General features: G+C 35.1%; 1 protein-coding gene across 3 annotated transcripts in view; it reads left to right on the plus strand.

Moving 5' to 3' along the window:
• The window catches only part of CSMD3 (CUB and Sushi multiple domains 3), a 732271-nt gene that overhangs the window by 413736 nt on the left and 295340 nt on the right, over positions 1–23195 (plus strand). For all 3 annotated transcript variants that reach the window (XM_074897604.1, XM_074897605.1, XM_074897607.1), the window contains 5 exons: positions 241–423; positions 1561–1887; positions 7992–8186; positions 17923–18061; positions 22997–23184. In XM_074897604.1, the coding sequence (XP_074753705.1) occupies positions 241–423; positions 1561–1887; positions 7992–8186; positions 17923–18061; positions 22997–23184 (1032 nt within the window). The remainder of the gene's footprint in view (positions 1–240; positions 424–1560; positions 1888–7991; positions 8187–17922; positions 18062–22996; positions 23185–23195) is intronic.

Here is a 23195-nt window from a genome sequence, read left to right on the forward strand (position 1 = left end):
TAATTTCAGGTACTCTATTAGCACAAAGAGCTCTGATTTTTCTAAGATACTTACACAGAACTTCCTCCTTATGAAGCTGGAGTATAGAAACAGACTCAGTGGTGCATATCAGAAACTGTTGTTATGTAGATGATTTTAATTTGCTTAGAATAATGTATAACTATTTTCTACATGTGAGCATATACCCACAGGGAGATTATTTTATTATTCCAGAAATAAATTCCATATTTTTTTCAACAGAAATTGAAAAGGAGAGCTGTGGGGATCCTGGAACACCATTGTATGGTATCAGAGAAGGGGATGGATTTTCTAACCGTGATGTCTTAAGGTTTGAGTGTCAGTTTGGATTTGAATTAATTGGAGAGAAATCTATCATTTGCCAAGAAAACAACCAGTGGTCTGCAAACATACCAATCTGTATTTGTATGTACCAAATATTTTATTATTTTTAATACATAACATTATGATAAGTTTTTTCTGATATGTAATAATTTGTGTGATTGATTACACAGTTAGCACAATGCAATTAATTCTGCTGGCAGGATGAATTTAGTTTTGTTCAGTGGTGGGTTTGCCTAATGATTATGCCCAAGATAGTTTCTAGAACTGCTAAAGTTTGGTTTGGTTTTTTTTTGTTTTTTTTTTCTTTTTCTAGCAGCTATTAAAGCAGTTGTCTTCATATGATTTGATATAATGTTTTATTATTGGATTTTGTAGTATTCTATAGATTTACTTCTATGATTTTTACACTTTTTATAGCTACTCATAAATTAATATATTTCCTTAGATTACAATTTACTGACTTGTAATCAAGGGTTTAAACAATTCACATTTTTCCCCATGTACTATATATGAATATCTTTTATCACTTAAATGACCATAGACATTTATAGTTCTCTTCCAGTTATATTATACAACATAAGTAAAAACCAGTGTTGTGATATGAACTTGTGGCAACACCTTTCTTAACATTTCCACTAAAATAGTACAGATCAAACATACACAGAGTGCAATCAGTTGCTTTTATCCCTGAAAATCAATTTGATGTGGCTTAACTGAAATGGTTGAATTTAAAATATTATGCTGATAACAACAAAACAGCTCTGTTGTCTCTTTGACGATAGTTAATTTCTTGTGCTTCTGTATGAACAACAAATGATAAGGGTGCTATTGACTTTCTGCCTCTTTAATGTGCTCAGTGAGAGGTCTGCTCATCTAAATGGTTCCTTAAAGGAGAAAATTAGTGGTGCCAAGTGATTAAGGATTGTTGAACATGGGTAAATTGTAAGGACTGCTGTGGGCTTCCAGTGCAACAGGATGTTCTTTATTACCTGAGGGCTCGCTTGGCAGGTAGTTTTATTAAGGGGAAGGGAATAAGAAGATTAAAAAAAAAAAACCCAACAAACTCCTTTCTTGTTTCACAGATCATAAAAAGTACTGAATTATTCAGTTGAAGTAATCAGCAAGTATAAGGATCTCTTACAAAAACTTAGTAATAAAATAAATCCTTATTGAAATGTTTTATTCTATTACATAATTTCTTTCTTTCTTTTTTGGCAGTTCCTTGCCTTTCCAATTTCACTGCACCAATGGGAACAGTTCTTTCACCTGATTATCCAGAGGGATATGGGAATAATTTAAACTGTATCTGGACAATAATTTCAGACCCTGGGAGCCGAATCCATCTCTCTTTTAATGACTTTGACTTGGAATCTCAGTTTGACTTCCTTGCAGTTAAAGATGGTGACTCTCCAGATTCCCCCATAATAGGAACATTTACTGGTGCTGAAGTTCCTTCCCATCTTACCAGTAATGGTCATATTTTGCGTCTGGAATTTCAAGCTGACCATTCAATGTCAGGACGTGGATTTAACATCACTTATAACAGTGAGTAGTAGTATTTTTTTAATGCATGTGTGTGTTTTTTTTCAACACAGAGTTTAGGAGATATGTATAAGTATGTGAAAATAATGTTATGGTAATACAGCTTCAAACATATACTATATGCCTACAGGTGCTAATTTAGGTGGTTAGATTTTATTTCAGATACATTTTTTGGACTTAAAATATGAGTTTATTTACATTTATGACATTAGAGGTTATTGTGATGCGAATGTTTAGGAGACTGAAATCATGCCAGTTTCAAATTGTAAAAGAGAACTTCACTAAATTTGTTAACAACATTCTTTGTGCTGCTGGATAAAGCTACATAATGTTAATCACCATCATCACATATACAAAACTGTTACTCTTGAACACTCGTATGCTGTTTTGGCTGTGAATGTATATAATATCCTGGAGTTGATGGCTACAACCCACTGGTAGTTCCTACTCACCACGGTTAATGTGGACAGATGTCGGATCTCTTTGATGAGAGAAGTCAAACTGCAACAGGCCTGTCTTCTTTTTCTTTGTTTTACCTTCCTTATGACTGATGATTTTAAGGTATTTTTCTCACTCCCAGTAAAGGACTTTTGTGCTCCTGGTACTACTTACCTTGGTTTTTTTTTGTCTTGCAAGTCATCCTTGTGTATTTAGAAGGATGTCTGGCCTATTTACAGTCTCTTGTGCTTATCTTGTCTTTTCTTTAGCAATTTTTTTTTCTACTGGGATGGCTTCTATGTGCAACTACACCTGTCTATCTTTACCCTTTTGGTGATCAAATTGATCACATGCTTATGTAAAATGATTATATGTTGTGCCTGGCTACACCATTACAATGTTAAAAAGAATACTTAACATATTGTCAGTTACGCTGGCTTGCTATGATACAGGTATATAGGCTGGAGGTAAGTGCATCCTGGTTAACACGCTTCTAACTGAAAGCTGTAATAGCCACAGGGAGAGAAATTTCTAAACTGCCATTCAGGGCAACTGCAGTAAATAGTAGTTGGGCATCTGTCTTGAGTGCTCTGTAGCTTTTGGAAGGTAAACCAGCATCTTCTGTCACCTTTTCTATTTAGTTTATCTATTACACAGAAACAGAGAGTTTCCCATTAAAATTAAGTTCTGTTTATTTCACTTGCTTCTGTCCTGAGGGAGGTGAAAATGTTGAAACTAACCAAAATAGCTCCACATTTACTACTTGGCACTACATTTACTGACAACATAATAATTGAAGGTGACATTAAATATCTTCTCCAGTACTAAATACCATTAGCACTTATTCATCTTACTTTTTGTTGGCAATACTGGCAATACATTTCTTCTGAAGGACATATGAAGAACTGCCTATGTTGTACTGCTATCAAATAATTTGGCATTTATTCCACACCGAAGTCCAAGCAGGATATATTCCCAGCTAGGGCAGACATGATGATGCAATATGTAAACCCACAGCATGACTAACACTGCAAAGTATACCTTGAGGCTCTCCTGGGAACATATGCAAAATTAAATTTTGTCACCCCAGAGATGAAGTGAGAAGGACTGTGTTTAGCCAAGTTGTTCCTTTTGGACAGTTGAAAGGAAATCAGAAGGAGAGGGAATGCCTGAAGTATCAGGCTTGCTACTATATGCAGAAGATGGTAGGGGTAACAGAGTGCAGCCACTCATCATATCCTCCATCCAGAGCTGCCTCACCTCAAACTTTTGGATTTTTTTTTTTCTTTTCTTTCTGATGGTAAAGGTAGAAGAGTAGTTTTCCATGCCAATAGGTTGACAAAATAGGTAAAAGATTATGGATATTTTGATATTCCCAAAAGTCTGTCATGAGTAACTGTTCCCATTCCTGTCTTTATTCATAACACCACAGAGTGTGATAATTCCAGAGTTTTACCTGGAATTTAAGTGAATTTTCAACTTCATGGTTTGAAGAAGAGATGTATATCCACATTCCCCTTCCCAGAAAAATGTGTTACATGCTTGGCTATATGAAAAAAGTAGTTATTATTTTTGAAGATGTTTTAGTCTGAATAAAACAAAAAGGATCCATTAAACCAAAGAAGAGATTAAGTGAGCTTGGTAATTGAGACCCAGATCCCACCTTTGTCTTCAAGGAATGTTAATATTATTTTCATAGTATTTCAAGGCTCTCTACTTTTCTTGCATCACAGTTCACCTCTCCATCTTGTTTTTTCTTCTTTTATTTTTTTTTAGGTTGTCCATCATTCAGAGAAGCATTTGTTAAGATATACCTTTAACATTGCATAGGAAAAAGATAAACTGACACCAGATTACTGTGTAAACTTTCTTTTTCTGATATTATCTTACATTTCAGCTTGCAGTCATCTCTCTTAGCTTAATCCTCAGGTCATTTCTCACAAATGTAGAATGTAAGCATGAAGAAAATGTGGTGTCTTCTTTTTGGTTTCTATAGCTAACATTCATCATTGAAAACTAAACTTTGAGCTGTAGCTATGTGTCTTAGTACAGTAATTAAATATTGGAAAGTCTGGGCTTATTCAGTACTGTTGAAATATAAAATCAGTTATAATGCAAATGAGATACTTAATCCCTGTTTCTTAACAGAAGTTGTAACATTTGCTCTGTGTTTTCCTCTGTTTCATGTTCTTTTAACATTCATAACAGTTCTGCTTACTTTAAGTTTTCACTGTGGTGTGCTCAGTGGTGTCAAGCCTAAACCTAGAGATTAAGGAAAAAAACCCTAATACTGGAGAGTCTAAGAGAGTCTTCTTGAATGAAAATTAGGTCTGTGTGTAAATGGACATTCTCAAGTCATCCCATTTTGCAGAACTAGAACTAAATATAGGTCAGTTAAAGCAGGATTTACAGTAAAAATGAAAGATGCAGATGAGATGAAATAATGGATGAAATGTAAGGATTAAATAATCCTTATATTTATTTTTTATTTTTAAATAACAAAAATTCATCAAACACTGTCAGGACTTCAGGTTTAATATTTCAGTGTCATATAAATATACTAATCTGGATAAATTCTGGTCCTTTAAAAATTTGCAAACTTCCTTGGGCATGTAGTAGTCTGATCATGATATCTCTCAATTAACTTAAAAGTATGCACTGATAGTACCAAAAGATACTATTTTAAATTTTACAAAGAAGTAATAATGCACTATTAACTTTTACCAGTTGCATAATGAAACTCACTCACTCTGAAAAGAATTATTTTAAAGAAGCTTTTACTATATTTGAGCAGTTTAACACTTTTTTTTTTTTTTTTTAAATGGGTGTATTTAAGCTAGAATCAAGTTGTGTGTGTTTGTTAAACTTTTTAGTTAAAATCTTACAAAAGCAAAAATAACTTCAGAAAAATGTGTCGAATCTTTTTTCAGTAAAAACATCTGCAATCTGATAAATTACAGAACTAATCTTTCCATAATAAATAGTTTAAGGCCAAGAGAAAGGATGGAAAAGGAATTAATATAATTTTCATTCTGTCTTGACATTCATAAAGCAAAAGTTAATTAAAAATATCAATTTTCTGCTAACACTCCTGATTCTATATTTCAAATTTATCAGTCTCTTTTCACCCTTCAAGAGCAGAAACAGTATATCACAAAAAAAAGGTACAACATGATTAATCTTTTCTAAAAGCAATGTGGGCTACTAACATAAATAACTTCATGGTTTTTTATGCATAGGATGGAGAAGAATGAAACTAAGATACTAGTACAAAATCTGATATTTAAACAGTATTTCTCAGAAACTGTTTTTATCCCATATTTATTTCTATTACAGGAACTTATGTGGTCTCAAATAACTCTTCTCATTTCAGTAAAACTAAACATAAATTTAACTTGTGTTGGAAGTAAACAAAATTTAGATTTCAAATGTCTTATCTTTGAATTACTTCAGTAGATCTGACAAAGATTTCTAATGAGTTAAATTTTGAGACAAACCCTCTGTGACTTGAAAATGGATGATGCAGAGAATGTTCCAGTAACTAAAGTTATATGAATTAAAAAAGCTGTGATTTCCAGCTGTGTCAGATCCTTGTATTGGTTTACTTATATCTGGCTATGCACTACTGTTGATGCAAAAGGGGGAATGCAGTGGGAGAGTGCTTTACTGGGTACAGCAGAGCACAGGAACAGAGCAACCTGAAATTGGGTTTTAGTTGTTACAGAACTGCATACTTACACCTTTGCTTCCAGTTTATATCCCAAATCCGAGCCCTTAATGACATTTCTGGTCTCTGTTAAGGTATTTATATACTCAGTCATCCCTTAACCTTCACTCTAATAAGCTATATGCATCAAACTCCTCAATTCAAGGGAAAGTCTGAGCCTTTTATCTCATATGTGACTCCTTTATGAATGCTTCCTGCCTTATCTACATCTTTGTTCAATTATGGAGACGTAGTATCTGTCTATAGTCACATATATTACAAGCAGTGAAGTCTCCCTGCTTCAGTTTGGATTTCCTAGTTTAGGTCAGGACAGGCAAAATGCACACATTAATTACAATTATACCCATGTGAAGGAGAATGGGTATTTATTGCCTGTGACAAAGGAGTTATGCAAAGAAGACTACAAAGTGAGTGATTTTCTCCCTTTTCTGCACTGGTAGGAGCAGGGGTTGTCAGTGTTTTGGAGGAAGTGTGTCAGCTCCAGATGTGAGAGTTTGGTCCCAGGTGTCCCTGGAGGTCGTCCTTGGGTAGGCATTCAAGAAGCAAGAGCCCTGCCAACCTCCTTTCAGGCTGAGATTGATGAGTTTTTTGAGGTGGAGAGCATCTTCCAGATTGTTTGACTTTTACTAGTTGGTGGATTGCTTTGAGCTGTTGCTCACTGATCAGGGTGTAGGAGGTGCTGGGCAAATATTTTTGTGTAAGTTTAGATTTGCTGCTTCTGCCAGTTATGCAGATTTTTTGTTGCTGTTTTCCTTACAACTGCTTAATTGTGCTTTATCTAGCAAAAGTTACAACCCTATGAACTACCTAGCAACATGCTGAAGGTCAACTGTGGGCCTCTGACATCAGCCTAATTACTCGAGTGATTTCAGCTCAGTAGGCCAAGACATTGACAATCCCAGAGGCTGCTTTTTTTTTTTTTTTTTTTATTCAAAGACTGCTTTAGTCTGTTTTATTGCTATGATAGGGTATGTCCATCATGACACATTTTTGCTGGCACTCCCTCCTGCTAGACTTTTTCAGTCTCAGTACTTCCCAGGATAGAATTCTGCAAACCGTTATGTGCTACACAGATGTATGAGTTTAGATGTGATGATACTGAATGACCTATGAGTTGTTTGCATAACTTTTAACAAGATTTATGAGCTGTATTCTTAATATATAAAACATAAAAATATAATAACTAATTAATGCAGATCTTTTAATGATATTACTATAAATATGACTCTGCTCACTTCTGGTAGGAAGATGAGCTTGTTTGTTCTCTCAGTGTAAGGTGTGTTCTGTACATGAACTATCTTTGTTATAGTATTTAGATATACGCAGGGAAATTACAATTTTTCAATTTGCCCGGAGATAAACTTGAAATTTTGGAAGGATTTGTATGTAGTAGGAATTTCTTTTACTTTAAATATAATTATGTGGTTAAAGTTTCAGGTTTTGTTTCTTTTGCCAACATCACCCCTTTTGTAGCTGTTCACCAGCTCTCAATGCAGGAAACGAAACAGACTATGGCAATGTCAGGCACACTGAGGTCAGTATGGCTCGAATGGTTTTTACAGTGAATTGGAAGTACAAAAGATGACTGAAATTATTATATCATAGATACTTGCCCTGCCCTTCTGATGGATGTTTCTGGCCCACTGTAGCATTGGATGGGCTGGGCTGTTGGAAAGGACAACTTACACATCATTGCGTACTGCCAGCGTCTGGCTGTCCAAACTATGATTTTGCTGATACAACTTTGTTTGTATCAACAATCATATTTGAAACAACTGTTTATACTAGTATACATTCTCTGCTGTTGGTTAGGCTTTTGTTTGTTATTATTTCCTAATATAGTTTGTTCTTACTAGCAGAATAAAATCCTAAAAATGACATCTTAATTGCAAAAGTTATCACACTATTTTCCCCATCCCTTTTTTTTTTTTCTTTTGAAAAGCATTTGGACATAACGAATGCCCTGATCCTGGAGTGCCAATCAACGCTCGGCGTTTTGGTGACAACTTTCAGCTGGGAAGCTCAATTTCTGTTATATGTGAGGAAGGATTTATTAAAACACAAGGAACTGAAACAATTACTTGCATGCTAATGGATGGAAAAGTAATGTGGAGTGGACCTATTCCTAAGTGTGGAGGTATGTATAATATTTCTTTCTGATTCAGGAGAATGGTGTAATGTCTTTTAAGTTGCTACCAAATGAAGTTCAGATTTTTGCAAACAGATAGCACAAAGCTCCTGTAAAAAAATAGTCCTTAATAAAGGAGTCTAATGAGGCATGAGCTGTTATAAACCTATCTGCAGGAGTGAACTTTTCACTGTTATAAGGACAGAAGAAAAACATGGAAAAAATGGGCATAAACATCAGTGATGAAAGCACTGCTGTATAACCTCTGTAACAAAGAAGGCTCATCTAAGAAACTTATTAGGACTGGAATGGGAATAGTTTACACTGCTCATACTTTCAGATAGTTCTAATTTGGCACTGGTGGAACTACATTTTCCCAAAGACATTTTATGCTTGAAAACATAATTCCTGCTTTTTTTACCCTTCTTTTTAAAGCATATATTTGTCCAATTTGAGAAAGTGTCTAAAGCAATAAGCTTCAGTGCTAGCAAGAAACCAATAATACTCATTGCTCCATTTTTAAATTCCAGTCCAATCAGTATCATGAGTGGCCTCATTAATACCTAGAAGAAAGAAATAGCAGGGAAGAAGAAAATAAGAAAATGCTTCTGCTTTCACTGAACCTTACTTTAGTATATTGAAGGTTTCTGTTCAATATTTAAAACTCTTGTTCAACTTGTCAGTCAAGGTTCTTACACAGTCAAGAAGTCTGGGGTTTTTGGGTTTTGCTCTTTTTTTTTAAATAAATTCTTTTCACCCCGTTTCATATAGAATGTTTTATTCGAAATACAGCTATTGACTTCCTACTTCACACAGATGAATAATTTAAAATTCTTTGAGTGATCAGTGACATTTACTTACACAGTATTAGATTACAATGACGATGTTGATCTCTTTTCAGATCTTTGGCTATGGTAATTAAAACCATTTAAGAGGTTTTAGCTATCTGTTGCAGTGCTTGTGTTTCTTCTCTCCACAGTGACACGTAGGCTGGGGAAGGTTTTCTAAGCAATTGATCCTATTTACAGAAATCAAATATTTCCATAGAGCACAACCTCTCAAACACAGTGTTATGCATATTTCATTGGACTGGTTTATACTAATAAATACAAAAATATAATATTTGTTTAATTAATTATCTATAGTTTAAGATCTCTTCAGCTAAAGGAAAAAAAAATCAGTTGCTTGTAATGATTGTTTTAAAATATGTGATTTGATCACTAATTATATAATCTCTGATTTATAGTTTGTTAGTTTTTATTTTAAACAAAAGCTGAGCTCTTACTTTACTATGTGACTATATAACTGTCTTCCTAAAAAAAAATTTGCTTAATTTTAAGTCATGAATGTGACTGCTTATAATATACTTCACATCCAGTTTACTTCCTATGTTGAATTATAATTGCTTCATAGACATAAATTGGGTCAGTTTCCCTAGACAAGGTTAGTACAGGTATAATGCCGTTGCTTTTTATAAGGTTCATGGAGCTGTATAACACTGCTAATAAAATATAAGATTACATTTTCAATGTTACATTAAAAACTTAAATTGATGGGGATATTTTTAAATGTCTGTCCATGCATAAGATAATCTGATCTCAGGTGGTCTCAGACTCTAAATGGAACATTATCGCAGATGAAAATATTTAAGATGGTTATGCTTTACTAGCAATTCAAGATTTATTAATGGTGTGAGGTGGATCAAAAGGTTGAATTTTAGCAGCATTTAATAATTGACCAATTTAAAGATTAACAAAGTGATTTGGTAGGATACATTATAATTAAAACAATGATTTAATTACAGATTTGAAAATTACAAGATTCACACTAACTTACTACAAGGTAAATCAAAGTAAATCAAAGAATACATATGTGCATATGTATAAACACAAAACATACACACACATAGATGGAAATATTCAGATCCAATGAAATATGTAGGTACCCACACTTGTGAAGGCAAATGTGAATATTCAAACTCATAGATAGGTAGAGACATGGATAGAAGAGGCTTGCCTGTAGTTAAAATTCCCCTCTTCTTGAGTTTAGAGCAAATACAGCGCATCAGCGCATTCCTCACTGGGTGATAGTTGAGCCTCAAGAAGTCTGAATTTTCCCTGGACTTTCATCAGCTTTGTCAGCAGACAGTTTTTAAACCTCAAGAAGTCTGTGCCTGAGAGGTGTCCCAACTCAGGGGAGAAGGTGGTCACAGCCTGCTGCAATCCAGGAGAGCTCAAATGGTCTTACTTAGAATTGCCATCATTCCAGATGATGGAATATTCTGGTACTTTTCACTAGTTGTGCAGGCCTAAAACTTGCTAGATCTTGAAGTTTTGGTATCACCCTCTTTGGGCCATGATCCAGGTAAAGAAGTAATAGGTTGTCAGGAGGTGATCAATTGAAATTACTGTTCCCAAGTGGTAGGGGAGGCAGGAAACAGGTGAGTTAAGGGGGGTGCCTTAATGCTTTGGTCCACTGCCTTTCTCAATTAATTTTAGGTTGATACATAGCCCAAGGAGGGGGATTCGCACTAAGCACGGAGTGACCCAAGAGTGGGGGGAGTTGTACCACCACAAACAGATACTAGAATCCTAGAGGTTGGGACACTGATATATTCGAATTAGATGTGTTTATTGACTGTAGAATTAGATATATTTTTAAAATTTAGGCTAAAATTTGAAGACAAAAATATTTGTAAGGTAATTTGGTCTGTTGGGATGTTCAGAGTTTTTATTGACTGTATACACCTTTGCCTGTAACACACAGTCATTTCATGTAAAGTGAAGTTTGGTTGCCCTGCACACACCTCATAACTTCATCACCATAAATATATCAAGTCAAAGGTATGAATTCCACAAACTGACTAGGAGACATCGAGCATTGCAGCTGTGCAGTTTTCCTTCCACTGCAGAAATGCTGGCTATTATAATATATAGGAGAGAACCATGTAATAATAAATGTGGTGCAGATGGATAGGGTTAGCATACTCATTTTTCAGGGCAATCCTGACCACCCTCTACTGGGGCTTCCTCCCAGACCTGCCCATGGTCCAGGATCCCATTTCAGCACAGCCTGGGGCTGTGGGTCCCTGACCCAGCAGTGCTGCAAGAGCACTGACCTCCATCTGTATTCTCTGCTGGTCTCAGCATGCTCATGGGACTTCCTGGCTTGACCTCAGACCTAACCCATCAAATTGCATTAATCTGATGGTCACCTGGCTGTCACCAGACCCTTTTCCTATCATCAGTCCAGTCCTTTTCACCTTGCTCATGTACAGGTGGATGATGCTCTGTCTGTGAAGGCACTAACTCTGCCTCTGTGTGTCATCCTTGGCTCCTGGCTTCTCTTCTCTAGTGGACCAGCCCTGCTTTTACCGTTCCCTTATGCTTTTGAATTTGGGATTCCTGTCCTTCTGCCTTTCATCCTTCCTATGTGAGGGTTATATGGAGGATTTTCCCATAATCTCTTATAATATTATGCTGTTGTACCTGTGCTGCAGTTCTAACCTTTGCCTTCCTGCGTAACTCCTGTAAAGCTTAATATCCTGCTGTTCTGTAGCATGGGTGATAATCTCTTGAAAAAAGGGTCTAAAACTATGAATCTATAAGATGTTCAGTGATTAGCCTGTCATCCTCAAAGCTTTCTTCGTACTCCCATATGGAAATTTCCTGCCTCAACTCCTGCACTTCACTATACAAAGAAATAATAGAAGCAACTTTGTGAGAATTCTTAGATCAGACTAAGATTGGTTTTAGGTATTTGTCATAGACCTGTGTTTGACAAAGAGATTCTGGTTGATGACAACCTCTATATTTCTAGTGTTTTGTTTTTAACACACTGACAGTGGGTATGAATCTGCCAGGCCACCATCAAATAGAACTAGAAGAAACAACAGAAACTGAAAATCAGTGTAAAAAGGTCAGGGAAGCAATCCTTTGTCAAGATGACTGGAGAGTTTTATTTTCTAAAGAAACAAGGCTCTTTAAGATAAGCTTAGTCACCCATATATTCTGAAGGGAAGGACTCCTAGGTCTAAGAAATCGGAATATGTTGGTGAAAGTCAAATAAAAAATTCTACTGAATTTCCCAATATAGGCATCAGGAATAACCATAATCAGGGTAAGTGTAAGAGAGATATTCTTCTTTAAAAAAAAAAAAAAAAAACACACCAAAAAAACCACAAAAAAAACCCACAAAAAAACACAAACAAACAAACAAACCCAAACCAAAAAAAGCGCAAACCAACAAAACAGATCCCAAATACAGTGAGAAATTACTCAAAATTTAGGTAATGTTATATGGGGCATTATTTTTAATGTAATATTCATGAGTATTTTTGTAAAAGAGTTATTTTTTTGTATTTCAAATATAATCTTTAACAATTTTTTGTAAATTTTGTGAAAAAAATGGAGCTTTGTGCAAGTTTAGCAATACTGTATTCCAACTATGGTAGTATACTGGCTCAGAATAAGGACATCTGGTATTATTCTTGTTGGTATATTTTGTAGTTTGTAGGATCCATATGTATTATGAATATATATAAGTAGTTATATATAATAAAATATAGGGATGATGAATGCTGGAGAGTTAACCTTCTGGTTGCTGAGGTGAATATGAGTTTAAATACCTTATTGTTTGACTGGTACTGTTTGCTGAAGGTAGTATGAAAAAGGGACTTTAAAAAATGAGAAATGCTATTTTAAAACCATTAGTGAGAAAAAATAAGTCTAAATCTGCATATTTACAAATGATTGCAACATATTAAATTCTGGAGTTTATATAGCTTTCAGATACCTTTTCTTTTCCAACACAGTAAGAGAAAAATGGGCTATTATGTCCTTAAAAATACGAAACACCTCTTTACAACATTAGTCATTTTAACATAGGAGCTTAGGTAATCTCCTGAGGAAAATGAAGATCAGATAAACACATGATAATTCATGATCTTCAGTTCAAAGGTGTTTCAAATAGAACAAAATTAATCGATTTTTGTAATGCAGAGGTCCAGAATAATATAGACAATAGTATGTACTGTGTTGCTTTGTCAAAATGCTTTGCAGTTTGTATTAGGTAAAAAAAAAAAAACAAAACAGAAATTTAAGAAATAGACACGTCTTTGGGGGAAAATGGTGTATATTTCACACTATTTTTAGTAGAGGCCCATGCCTGTCAACAGTGCAATAAGACCTTTCCAACTTCTTTGTGATATACAGTATAGCTAATTTATTTTTGTTGTGTAGCCTTGTATGCGTAGTGTTCACTGGAACAGTGGTTCTATGAAACTTCATGGTGCAGCCTTTTCTTCCTGTGAAGTAAGATGCTTCCGATCTCTAAGTAATCAAAAAATTTGAGTGTTTTCTGATAATTAAACACATAAAGAGTATGTACATTATGTTATGTTAGTGATAGGACAGAATGTACCTTCAGCAAGTACACCACCAAACCGGGAGGAGTAGCTGATACACCAGAGGGCTGTTCTGCCATCCAGAGGGACTTGAACAGGCTGGAAAAACAGGCTAATAGGGACCTCATGAAGTTTAACAAGGAAAAGTGCAAAGTCTGGCACCTGAGGAGGAACAAATCCATGTGCCAATATATACTGGGGACCACCCAGCTGGAAAGCAGCTTTGTGGAAAAGACCCTGGGGCCCTGGTGAACACAAAGTTAAACAGGTGTCCTTGCGGCAATGGTATCTTGAGATGCATAAAGCAAAGTATTGCCAGCAGCTTGAGGGAGGTGATCCTTCCCCTTGACCGTGAGTACTAGTGAGGCCACACTTGGCATTTCTGGGCTCCTTGGTGCAAGAGAAACACGGACATAAAGGAGGGAGTCCAATGAAAGGCTGCAAAAATTATTAAGTGATTGGAACATCTCTCCTGTGAGGAAAGGCTGAGAATGCTGGGATGATCTAAGGGGGAATCATCAATGTATGTTAATACCTGAAGGGAGGGCACTGAAATTCTTGGGTTTCAACCCCAAGCCCCAAATTAAGGTTGACATCTGGGTGATTCCCACAGCCCTTCAAAAAAGGGGGGTGAGTTTGCCTTTAGGCTTCCCTCCAGGGTGGTGCCGGCCTTGCAGGGAGAGCCATTGGGTAAAGGAGCCCCAGGTGTCCTGCACTGAGTAACCAAAGGTCAGGTGTCCCACTGAGGGGTAAAAGCTGGGACCCCTTGCAGGCAGGGGCAGTGTCTGTGTGTGAGGTGGATGCCCTGTGCAGAGTTCCCTGTTGGGGCAGGACCTCCTGCCTCCCTGGGACTGGGCTCCAGTCAGGTCTGGCTTTTGTAAGTGTGGGCTGTGTAGAGATTCAGTATGTGGCTTCCTTGGTCTTACGTGTTTGGCTTGTTGACTTGGTTGTCTCCTGTCCCTTCTATGGGAGACTGCATTTCACCATTTATCTCACCCATTGTTGGTTGTGTGGTGTTGTTGTTGGAGTCAGTGGGATTGATGTTGATTACATATAATTTGACTTGTTTGTACCCCCAGTGCTCACCCATGTACTGACCCTTTTGTATCAAATACAATTTGGTTATTGGTTCATCTTTATGCTAGGCCTGATAATTGGTGAAACAGGCACAAAGAGGGTGAAGCCAGAGTCAGCCTCTTTTCAGTGGTGCCCAGTGAGAGGTCCAGAGGTAATGGGGAGAATCTGAAACACAGGAGGTAATATATGAACATCAGGAAATGCTTTTTTTACTGTGAGGGTGACCAAGCACTGGCATAGGTTGACCAAGGAGCATGTGGAGTCTCCTTCCTTGGAGATGTTCATCAGTTGTGGGGTCATGGTCTAGATCATTTGCTTGTTTAGGTGAATGCACAAAAATTACTACTGGATCAGAATTAACTTATTATCTTTAATTTTTTTTTCCCCATTAAAGTCCCTAGGCAAATCATTATGAAATCAGTTTAAGATTATCTCTTGTCTTCACTGAAAACTGGATCAAGTCTGATTTAAATCTACATGCAGTAATAATATATATGACTCCATCATTGCAGCAGTAATGTTATATTCTCATAGAATCATAGAATGGTTTGGGTTGGAAGGGACCTTTAAAGATCAACTAGTCCAACCCCCTGCCATGGGCAGGGACACTTTCCAGTGGATCAGGTTCCTCAAAGCCTCATTCAACCTGGTCTTGAACACTTCCAGTGATGGGGCATCCACAACTTCTCAAGGCCACCTGTTCCAGTGTCTCCCCACCCTCATTGTAAAAAAATATCTTCCTTATATCCCATGTAAATCTACACTCTTTCGGTTTAAAACTGTTATCCTTTGTCCCATCACTACAGGCCTTGGTGAAAAGTCTCTTTCTTGTAAGACACCTTTAAATACTGAAAGGTCATAATAAGGTCTCCCTGGAGGTTGCTTTTTTCCACTCTGAACAACCTGAACTCTCTCAGTGTTTCTTCATAGGAGAGGTGTTCCATCCCTCTGATCATTTTTGTGTTCCTCCTAACCTTCTTGAACAGGTCCATGTCCTTGTGCTGGGGACTCCATAGCTGGATACAGTACTCCAGGTGTGCTCTCACAAGAGCAGAGGGGAAAAATCACTTCCCTCAAATTGCTGGCCACTGTTCTTCTGGTGAAGCCTAGGATACGATTTGCTTTCTGGGCTGCAAGTGCACATTTTTCATCAACCAATATCCCATTCTCTGCTGAACTACTTTCAATACATTGATCTCGCATCATTTTCAGAAGGTCTCCTGACAGATCTTTCCTTTGGAAGTGAATATTGAAGCACTTTGGTAATGGGCCAAAAGCTTTTGCTTGGGTTTAGAAATAAATGACAAGTAATTGTTGCATTCAGAGAGGTATAAAATTCATACATATAGTGTATAACTCACTTTCAGTGCTTTATTAACTAAGATGCTTTATTCAACAATAAAAGAAGACCTTAAGCAAAAATAAAAATATTTATCTACAAATAGATTCCTATGATGTAAATAAATATGTGTATGAGTCTAGTAAGCCTGGCAAAGAAACAAAGAAAGCTTATCCTTCACTTTACAAAATGAAATTCAGGGGAAGATTTACAGGTTGATTATGTCAGATGTGTATGAACTTTGAGGCTTGGTGAAAGCTACAGTAGTTTGGTGAATTTGTTTAGAAAAGTGTCATAAAACTGAAAATGAACAAATAAACCAACCCTGTAAGATTTTCCTTTAGAAAATGTGTTTAGTACCTAAGAGTTCAGATCCTAAGAAGTTCATCAGATTTGATTTTGGCTGGATCAAATAATTAATTGGCATTTAATCAAAGAAACTCATGATAGCAATAACTCCATCATGCATTTATAGTTCTATAGACTAATGTGTTTACACCAATATTCATAACCAACAAATTATTTAAGCATGCTTAACTGGAGAATTTGTATTTTCCTAGTGTCTATAAATTACCATGTGGCCTACTTGATTATTGTGTACAATAAAAATTTTATATACACACTCTGAAGTTAATATTCTTCTTTAATTATCTGCACAGACAAACAAATCCCACTCTTGACACATACCAATGTTATGAGAGAGAGAGAAGATTAAGGTGACAAAGATACTCAAAGATCCTTTGTTTAATCCTGGTATCTCTTCATTCAACCCTAAGGCACCCACTCCTAACACTTTTTACTGCTATTTGCAGAATAAAATCTGCTTGTTGATACCTTTTACATCTCAAGACGTTAAAAATTCTGCTCTCCAGAGTACAGTGCCCTCACTTCAGGAATGGAATGGATATGGCCAGAACATTTTGTGAAAATATAGTTATAAAAGTAAATAATTTTTGAGTCCCCTGAAAATCATCTACTCATCAGTGAGGAGATATAATGAGATATAAGACTATTGCTTGGTAACCTTCTTAAAGTGGAGAACCTACTTCTGAGAATCTCTCTTCTGCCCTGTGATGAACTGTCTTGACAGTGGTCAGCTAATGGAAACTTCCCTCATTGTGTACCAGATTCTCTTCAACTATTTAAGAATAATTGTTATTAAATAAATGCTCTTTATCTTTGTAATACCTACATCTGTGGAGATTATTCCTGTAGTTAATGTGTCATTAAGCCATTGAAAAACTTTAAATATTATTACTAACAATGTTCATTGTTATGTTTTAATACAGTTTTCCTAACTTATGTTTACTATCTCTGAGAGAAAAACTACATGTTCTTTCTAGTAATTCTGCTTGCAGATGTATTTATTACAATATTTAATATGCATATTTGCCAAATGCTTCAAAAATGTTAACTAATCTTGTAAGAATGGTAGGTATGTCTTTTTCATGAATGAGGAATTTGAACTGCCAACATGACAAGAAAGATGTATGTGGTATGACACTGGATTCATGTCAAAGTTAAAATAACAATTCTCTGCTTTCTAGCTTGATACTCCATGGCAACTTTTGCAAGTTTTTTTTAATCTCTCTGCTCACAATTAAAAGTAGAATAAATGACACTTTTTAAATGCTATGTTTTATGTCCTTTGTTACAGGAAAATAGATTATACCTTTAAGAATACATTATAAAAAGCTTTGTCAGAATGTGCTGAACAATTTATTTCATGTTTTCAAGGCTTTAATTCAGTTGTCTCCATCTAATTTTGAACCCCATAGATTGTCAGTTTCAAAGCCTTGTTACATCTTCCTGCAATGGGATTTTTTTAGTTTGTTCATTATAGATATCTGTATTGAAAGTGATAATTGTGAATTACATATAATAAGTCTGTGTTATTATACCTTTCTGTTTTTTTCAATTTTTAGCTCCATGTGGTGGGCATTTTTCATCTCCCAGTGGAGTAATCCTCTCTCCAGGCTGGCCAGGGTATTATAAAGATTCCTTGAACTGTGAATGGGTGATAGAAGCTGAACCAGGACACTCTATCAAAATTACATTTGAAAGGTTTTGGCTAATGTTTTTCTTATTCAATATTTTCCAGTTTTTACCTAGAAGCAGGAGTTTATTGGCTCTGTTATAACATTAATTTGCATTATCTCTAAAATCAAGCAATTGTATTATCAGGTAGGATTTTCCAAAACACCTTAGTGCCTTCAGAGCATTAATTTTTATCTTTACCATAATTTCTATTTTGATGAACTGAAAAGCTTTTGAAATTCCTACCTTCTTGCATGTCTGGTGGGTTAAAATTTTTGTGTTTTTAAAGATCAGCATGTTTCATTTGCTTGTAATCATATTCCTATGATGAATTATACTTATGAAGTTGGGTTTTTTCTTTCAAACCTATGAAATCTTCAATTCTAAAAATCTGAATCAACTGTGAAAACTAAATTAAATTTATTCATATTTTTATCCAGCATGAATATTTAATTATGAAATCAACTGATCTGTTTTTGTGAAAGGACTGTGTACTCTCAGGATGGAATTCCAGTTTTCCCAAATTACTGTAGCATTCCACTTTGCCTCCATTATGGCCTTTTACTTAAGTGCCTTCCTGATTCCAAGGATTGAAATGTGCTGAGAACTTTAAAATTCTCATGGTAGTAAGATGTGCATATTTCTTTTAAACTCTATGAGAAAGTAAAGCAGAAAATGTAATTTTAAAAATGCAGCAAGTTCTACATATTTTCAATGATGTTTTAGATTCTTTTAATTGTAAATATTAATAAAGATAGATGATAATCCAGGGAAAAAGAATCTTTGATCAAATTTATAGTGCACAAATATCATGCAAGTACTTTTCAGTTGCTATTTATGCAGCATATTTTGACTACTGGTCATACTCAATTTAGAAGATATCACTTCATTTCAACACAATTCAGAAGTTGTTCGAGCAGAGTATGATAATTACCATCTTCTCTTAGCAAAATTTCTCACTGTGGTAAGATTGTTTAAAACTTTTTTCTTGTATTATAGCTTACACTATAATAAAGTGTTCACATGATATGACATACAATCAGAGGTCAAGTAATACGGACACTTCATAGGTATTTCCTATCCTTAACATCAAATGAAAACTAGTCTTCCAAAATCACTAGTGCTGTACATCAATTTGAATTGAAGCTTTATCATTTTTTTTGCTACTTAAAATACAAAAGAGAAGTGAAAAAAATCCCTTTTGAAGAAGTTAACCAAACTCATATTAGTTCAAATTTAAAGAAAATTATGAGTTTTTGTCATCTTGTAAATCAAAATGAATAATAATTATGGAACTTTAAAATTTTAGTTCAGCATTTCACTTTCAACTACACATTTGATTTGGATTGTCACTTCACAGTGAAAAACATCTGTCTTTTTTATTTGCAGAATTCTGTGCCCACTGGATTTTCTTCCTTTGCCCCTGAGTGTCATTAAATCTGACAGTCTTTTGCATATACTTTTTGTTTGTAATGCATTAATGCTTTGTCATAAAATTGCACCACCTCTATTACTCTTGTAATTAAAAGTAATAGGAACAAGATGTGGTCTCTTCTGATCACAGAGAGAGCTCCTACCTTCCTTATAACCTAATCTCATTATGACATTATGACACTTCTTTTTCCATTGCTGCTAGTTTTTTGACACTCTTGTCTCTTGCTATAAATTGGACTGATATGCGTATTGCTCAGATCTAGCAATACAGGGAGGCCCAACTTACATAAAGGTGTGTGTATGCTGATGTGTTTCTGTGCAGGAGCATGTGTAAAAATTCATCTATATATGTTCACACAAATGCACTTAGATATATAATTACGTGTTTGAATGTAAAGAAAAAGTTATTACATAAACCACACAATGAAATAAATCTTTACAGAGTACTGAAAGAAAATATTTTGTAAACTATTGATGTTGTTTTTTACTTAGACTTTATTTTTTCACATATTTTAATTTACATTCTGAGGCATTTATATATTAGCTTCTTTTTAAAGACTCATTCTTTTCTGATGGTCCTTGTTCTGCTCCTTCTGCTTACAAATCTTTAGCTGGACTTTCTTAAGACAAAAGGTTAATGTTGTTGAAATATACACTTTCAAAACTATAGCCAAATGGCTTTCCTATATGATTAAAAAAATAAACTCATAATTTTGCCCAGTTGCTTACATTTCACCTTTGTCCTGAAAAACAAAAATAAATACTTCTTCTAGCTTTTCTTGGTGCAAATACTAAGAATTCTGCAATATGTGTAGTTCTCTGAAAGATTTTTAATTTCTCAGTCAGGGTAAAACATTAATAGTACATGTCTAGAACCTTTACATCCTTTCTTTTTGGATTTTCTATGAGAAAGGGAACAGTTCTTACTAATACATATTTTTTGCAGAGTGACACCTTAATATTACATCAGTTTATCACTTGCACAGTAGTTCATTTCCTTTTAATCTCCTATCTTCCTATCACTTCTTTCTTGTGACTGAATATATGAGAGAGACTGCATTTTATGATTGTATGCTAAAGTGTTCCTGGAGCCAGAGACTTAGATGAAGTGAAAGAGATCTAAAAAAAAAGTGATTACTATTAACTATAAATATTTGTACTTTCAGAGTTTTCATGATAAACTTTTCGAATTTTATGAACATGTGTGTATGCTTTAAAGAGTTTACTCCTGTTGTACAGGTAATCTGTTGGGTTTTTGTTATAGATCAGCAGCTTTTTAGGATGAATTGAAATAACACAAGTGAGAAATGTGAGAGCCATTCTTCATTGTAATTAAGTGTTTATCATGAAACCTAATTATGACTATTTAAATGTTAAGGATGTTAATCAGCAAACTACTGATTGGATTAGTAGTCACATTTGACTAATGAGTATACACTGTGCAGCAGGATATTCTACCCATATCCTGACACTGCACTGAGTTGATAGGGTGTCTCTTACAAAGATGCACGTTGTAAATATTAAAGAAGCTTTATCTAGTCAAATGAGATTAAAAAGCGTGTGTCATGTCCTGTGTTAAAGTTTGTTTCTCTCCTATATGCTTGAAGAAATTTTTGTAAGTCCTCCGTAAGAACAGACCTCACATACCCATGAAGTCATCCAGGTTAATTGAAGAATAGTGACTAGTTCAGTAGGAAAGAACATTGAAATGGATTTATCTACATGAGCACAAAGTATTTTAAATTCATTTTCCTATAAATCTCTACTGTTTTCCCACACCAGGGAATAAACAGATGATATGTGAATATATCAGATAAGTTGAGCATCAATAGGAAATGTATTCAAGGAAAAAAATATTTAAGTATCACCCGTGTAAATTAAATTTAAATTAATTTTAAATTTGCAGCCAAAGGACCAAGCAACGGCATTGTACATAATCCCCCCCTTTAAATTTATTTCAGCTCATCTCTCTAAAACAGTGTCCTCACTTTTTGTCTTGGGTGCTTACTCATTTTTTTCATCTAATTTTTCTGCTGTTTGTGGTGTTCTATATAGTAACTGAACAACAAGTATTTATGAGAAGATTTCTGTTATGTCATTGGAGACGCAATTTCATCATGTCTTGACTGGCCTGATAGTTACTTTAGATTTATGAGGTCAATGCTTTTTTACACTTTCTGTCTCAAGTATGCTTTTGATAAAGCAACTAAAAAAGCAGAGCAAGACTAAGAGATCTGTTTCCAAGATTACATCTGTTTTGTACAGATTAGTGGAAAAAACAAGTACCGGAAAGGGCAAGTTATTGCCTAGTAGCCTTTTAGCAACATACTGTGCATTCTTTTGGGAACTAGAAAAAGAAGAAATTTTCAGTTCTGCTTCTAGGCTTGTCCTGCTTCATTTCTGTAACTCCCTATTACTTTATTTCTAAGCTTTTTCTCTATGCTATTTTACAGGAGCAGGACATGGATAAAAGAAAACACATGTTTTGGAGATTTAATTTGACTTCTTGTCTTTCACCAGACTCCTTTTAGATCTTTACACCCAGACTCATGGGACATAAATACTGAAATATAGAGTTCCTCAGTGCATTTGCATTAGTCAGGTATTTCCTTGACTGGATTTCACAAAGCTGCATTCAGCATCTGTAAGAGAGAATAAGAAAGAGAATTAGGAATATCTGAAGGGTACTTGTAGGATTGTGCTGTTAATTGTATCCTTTTAATTCTGAAAGGGTTTTTCACTAATCCGTCAGAGTCCATTGAAGCAGTATGATTGATGTAAGGTCTGTCATAGCAAGCAAGAGAGACACCACTGTCAAAATACCAAACAGGTGTTTGGAATTGCTGATACCGTCTAAAACAAGGCAATGTAGCAGCACTGTCACACTCAGCTTTTCCTTAACAGAGGCAGCACACATGCTGTCTCTAAACAGGCATTTTGCTGTATAGTGCTTTCTAAACAGATTTTTTTTTTTTGCCATTAACTTCTGCCACTACTTTGAACTGAGCCTCAATTGGCACAAAGGCACCGGAGTCTCAGAGCGGGCTTAAGTAATTCTCATAGATAATTTTAAGGGTAGATGCTCAGAGTATGAGTGTTTGATAATACGAAGTACCTTGATGATATTTGTGCCAAATGGGATGGATATAATAAAAGAAGGCATCAACATATCCTTTATATAATTTATTTAAAAAAAATAATTTTGTTCTATAAAACAATTTATGCAAATATTATTAAACTTTGCTAAGAAACTATCATGTTTCTGTCTTTTGTTTCCTGCAGTACAAACCAGCTCAAGGAGTTTAAACTTATTTCTCATCTTACTAAAGCATAACCTGAAATTTGATTATTGTATTCATTATATAGGATAATACTATCACACTGATATTGTAATAGAGATATATGAAGAAATAATTAAAAGCATAGGATCAGGAAAGGAGTATAATTTTAAAATTTGACTCACTTTGTATTTTTTTTTAATTTAAGTTTTTCTTATATTTGTGCCTCTGTGTATTTCCTCAATTCCAGATTTCAGACAGAACTCAATTATGATGTTTTGGAAGTCCATGATGGACCAAATTTATTATCTCCACTTCTGGGATCTTACAATGGTACACAGGTCCCACAGTTCCTGTTTAGCAGTAGCAATTTCATTTATCTTCTCTTTACAACTGACAACAGTCGTTCTAACAATGGATTCAAGATTCACTATGAAAGTAAGTAATTC

The sequence above is a fragment of the Athene noctua genome, chromosome 2 (assembly GCF_965140245.1).
Source record: "Athene noctua chromosome 2, bAthNoc1.hap1.1, whole genome shotgun sequence".
NCBI lineage: Eukaryota > Metazoa > Chordata > Aves > Strigiformes > Strigidae > Athene > Athene noctua.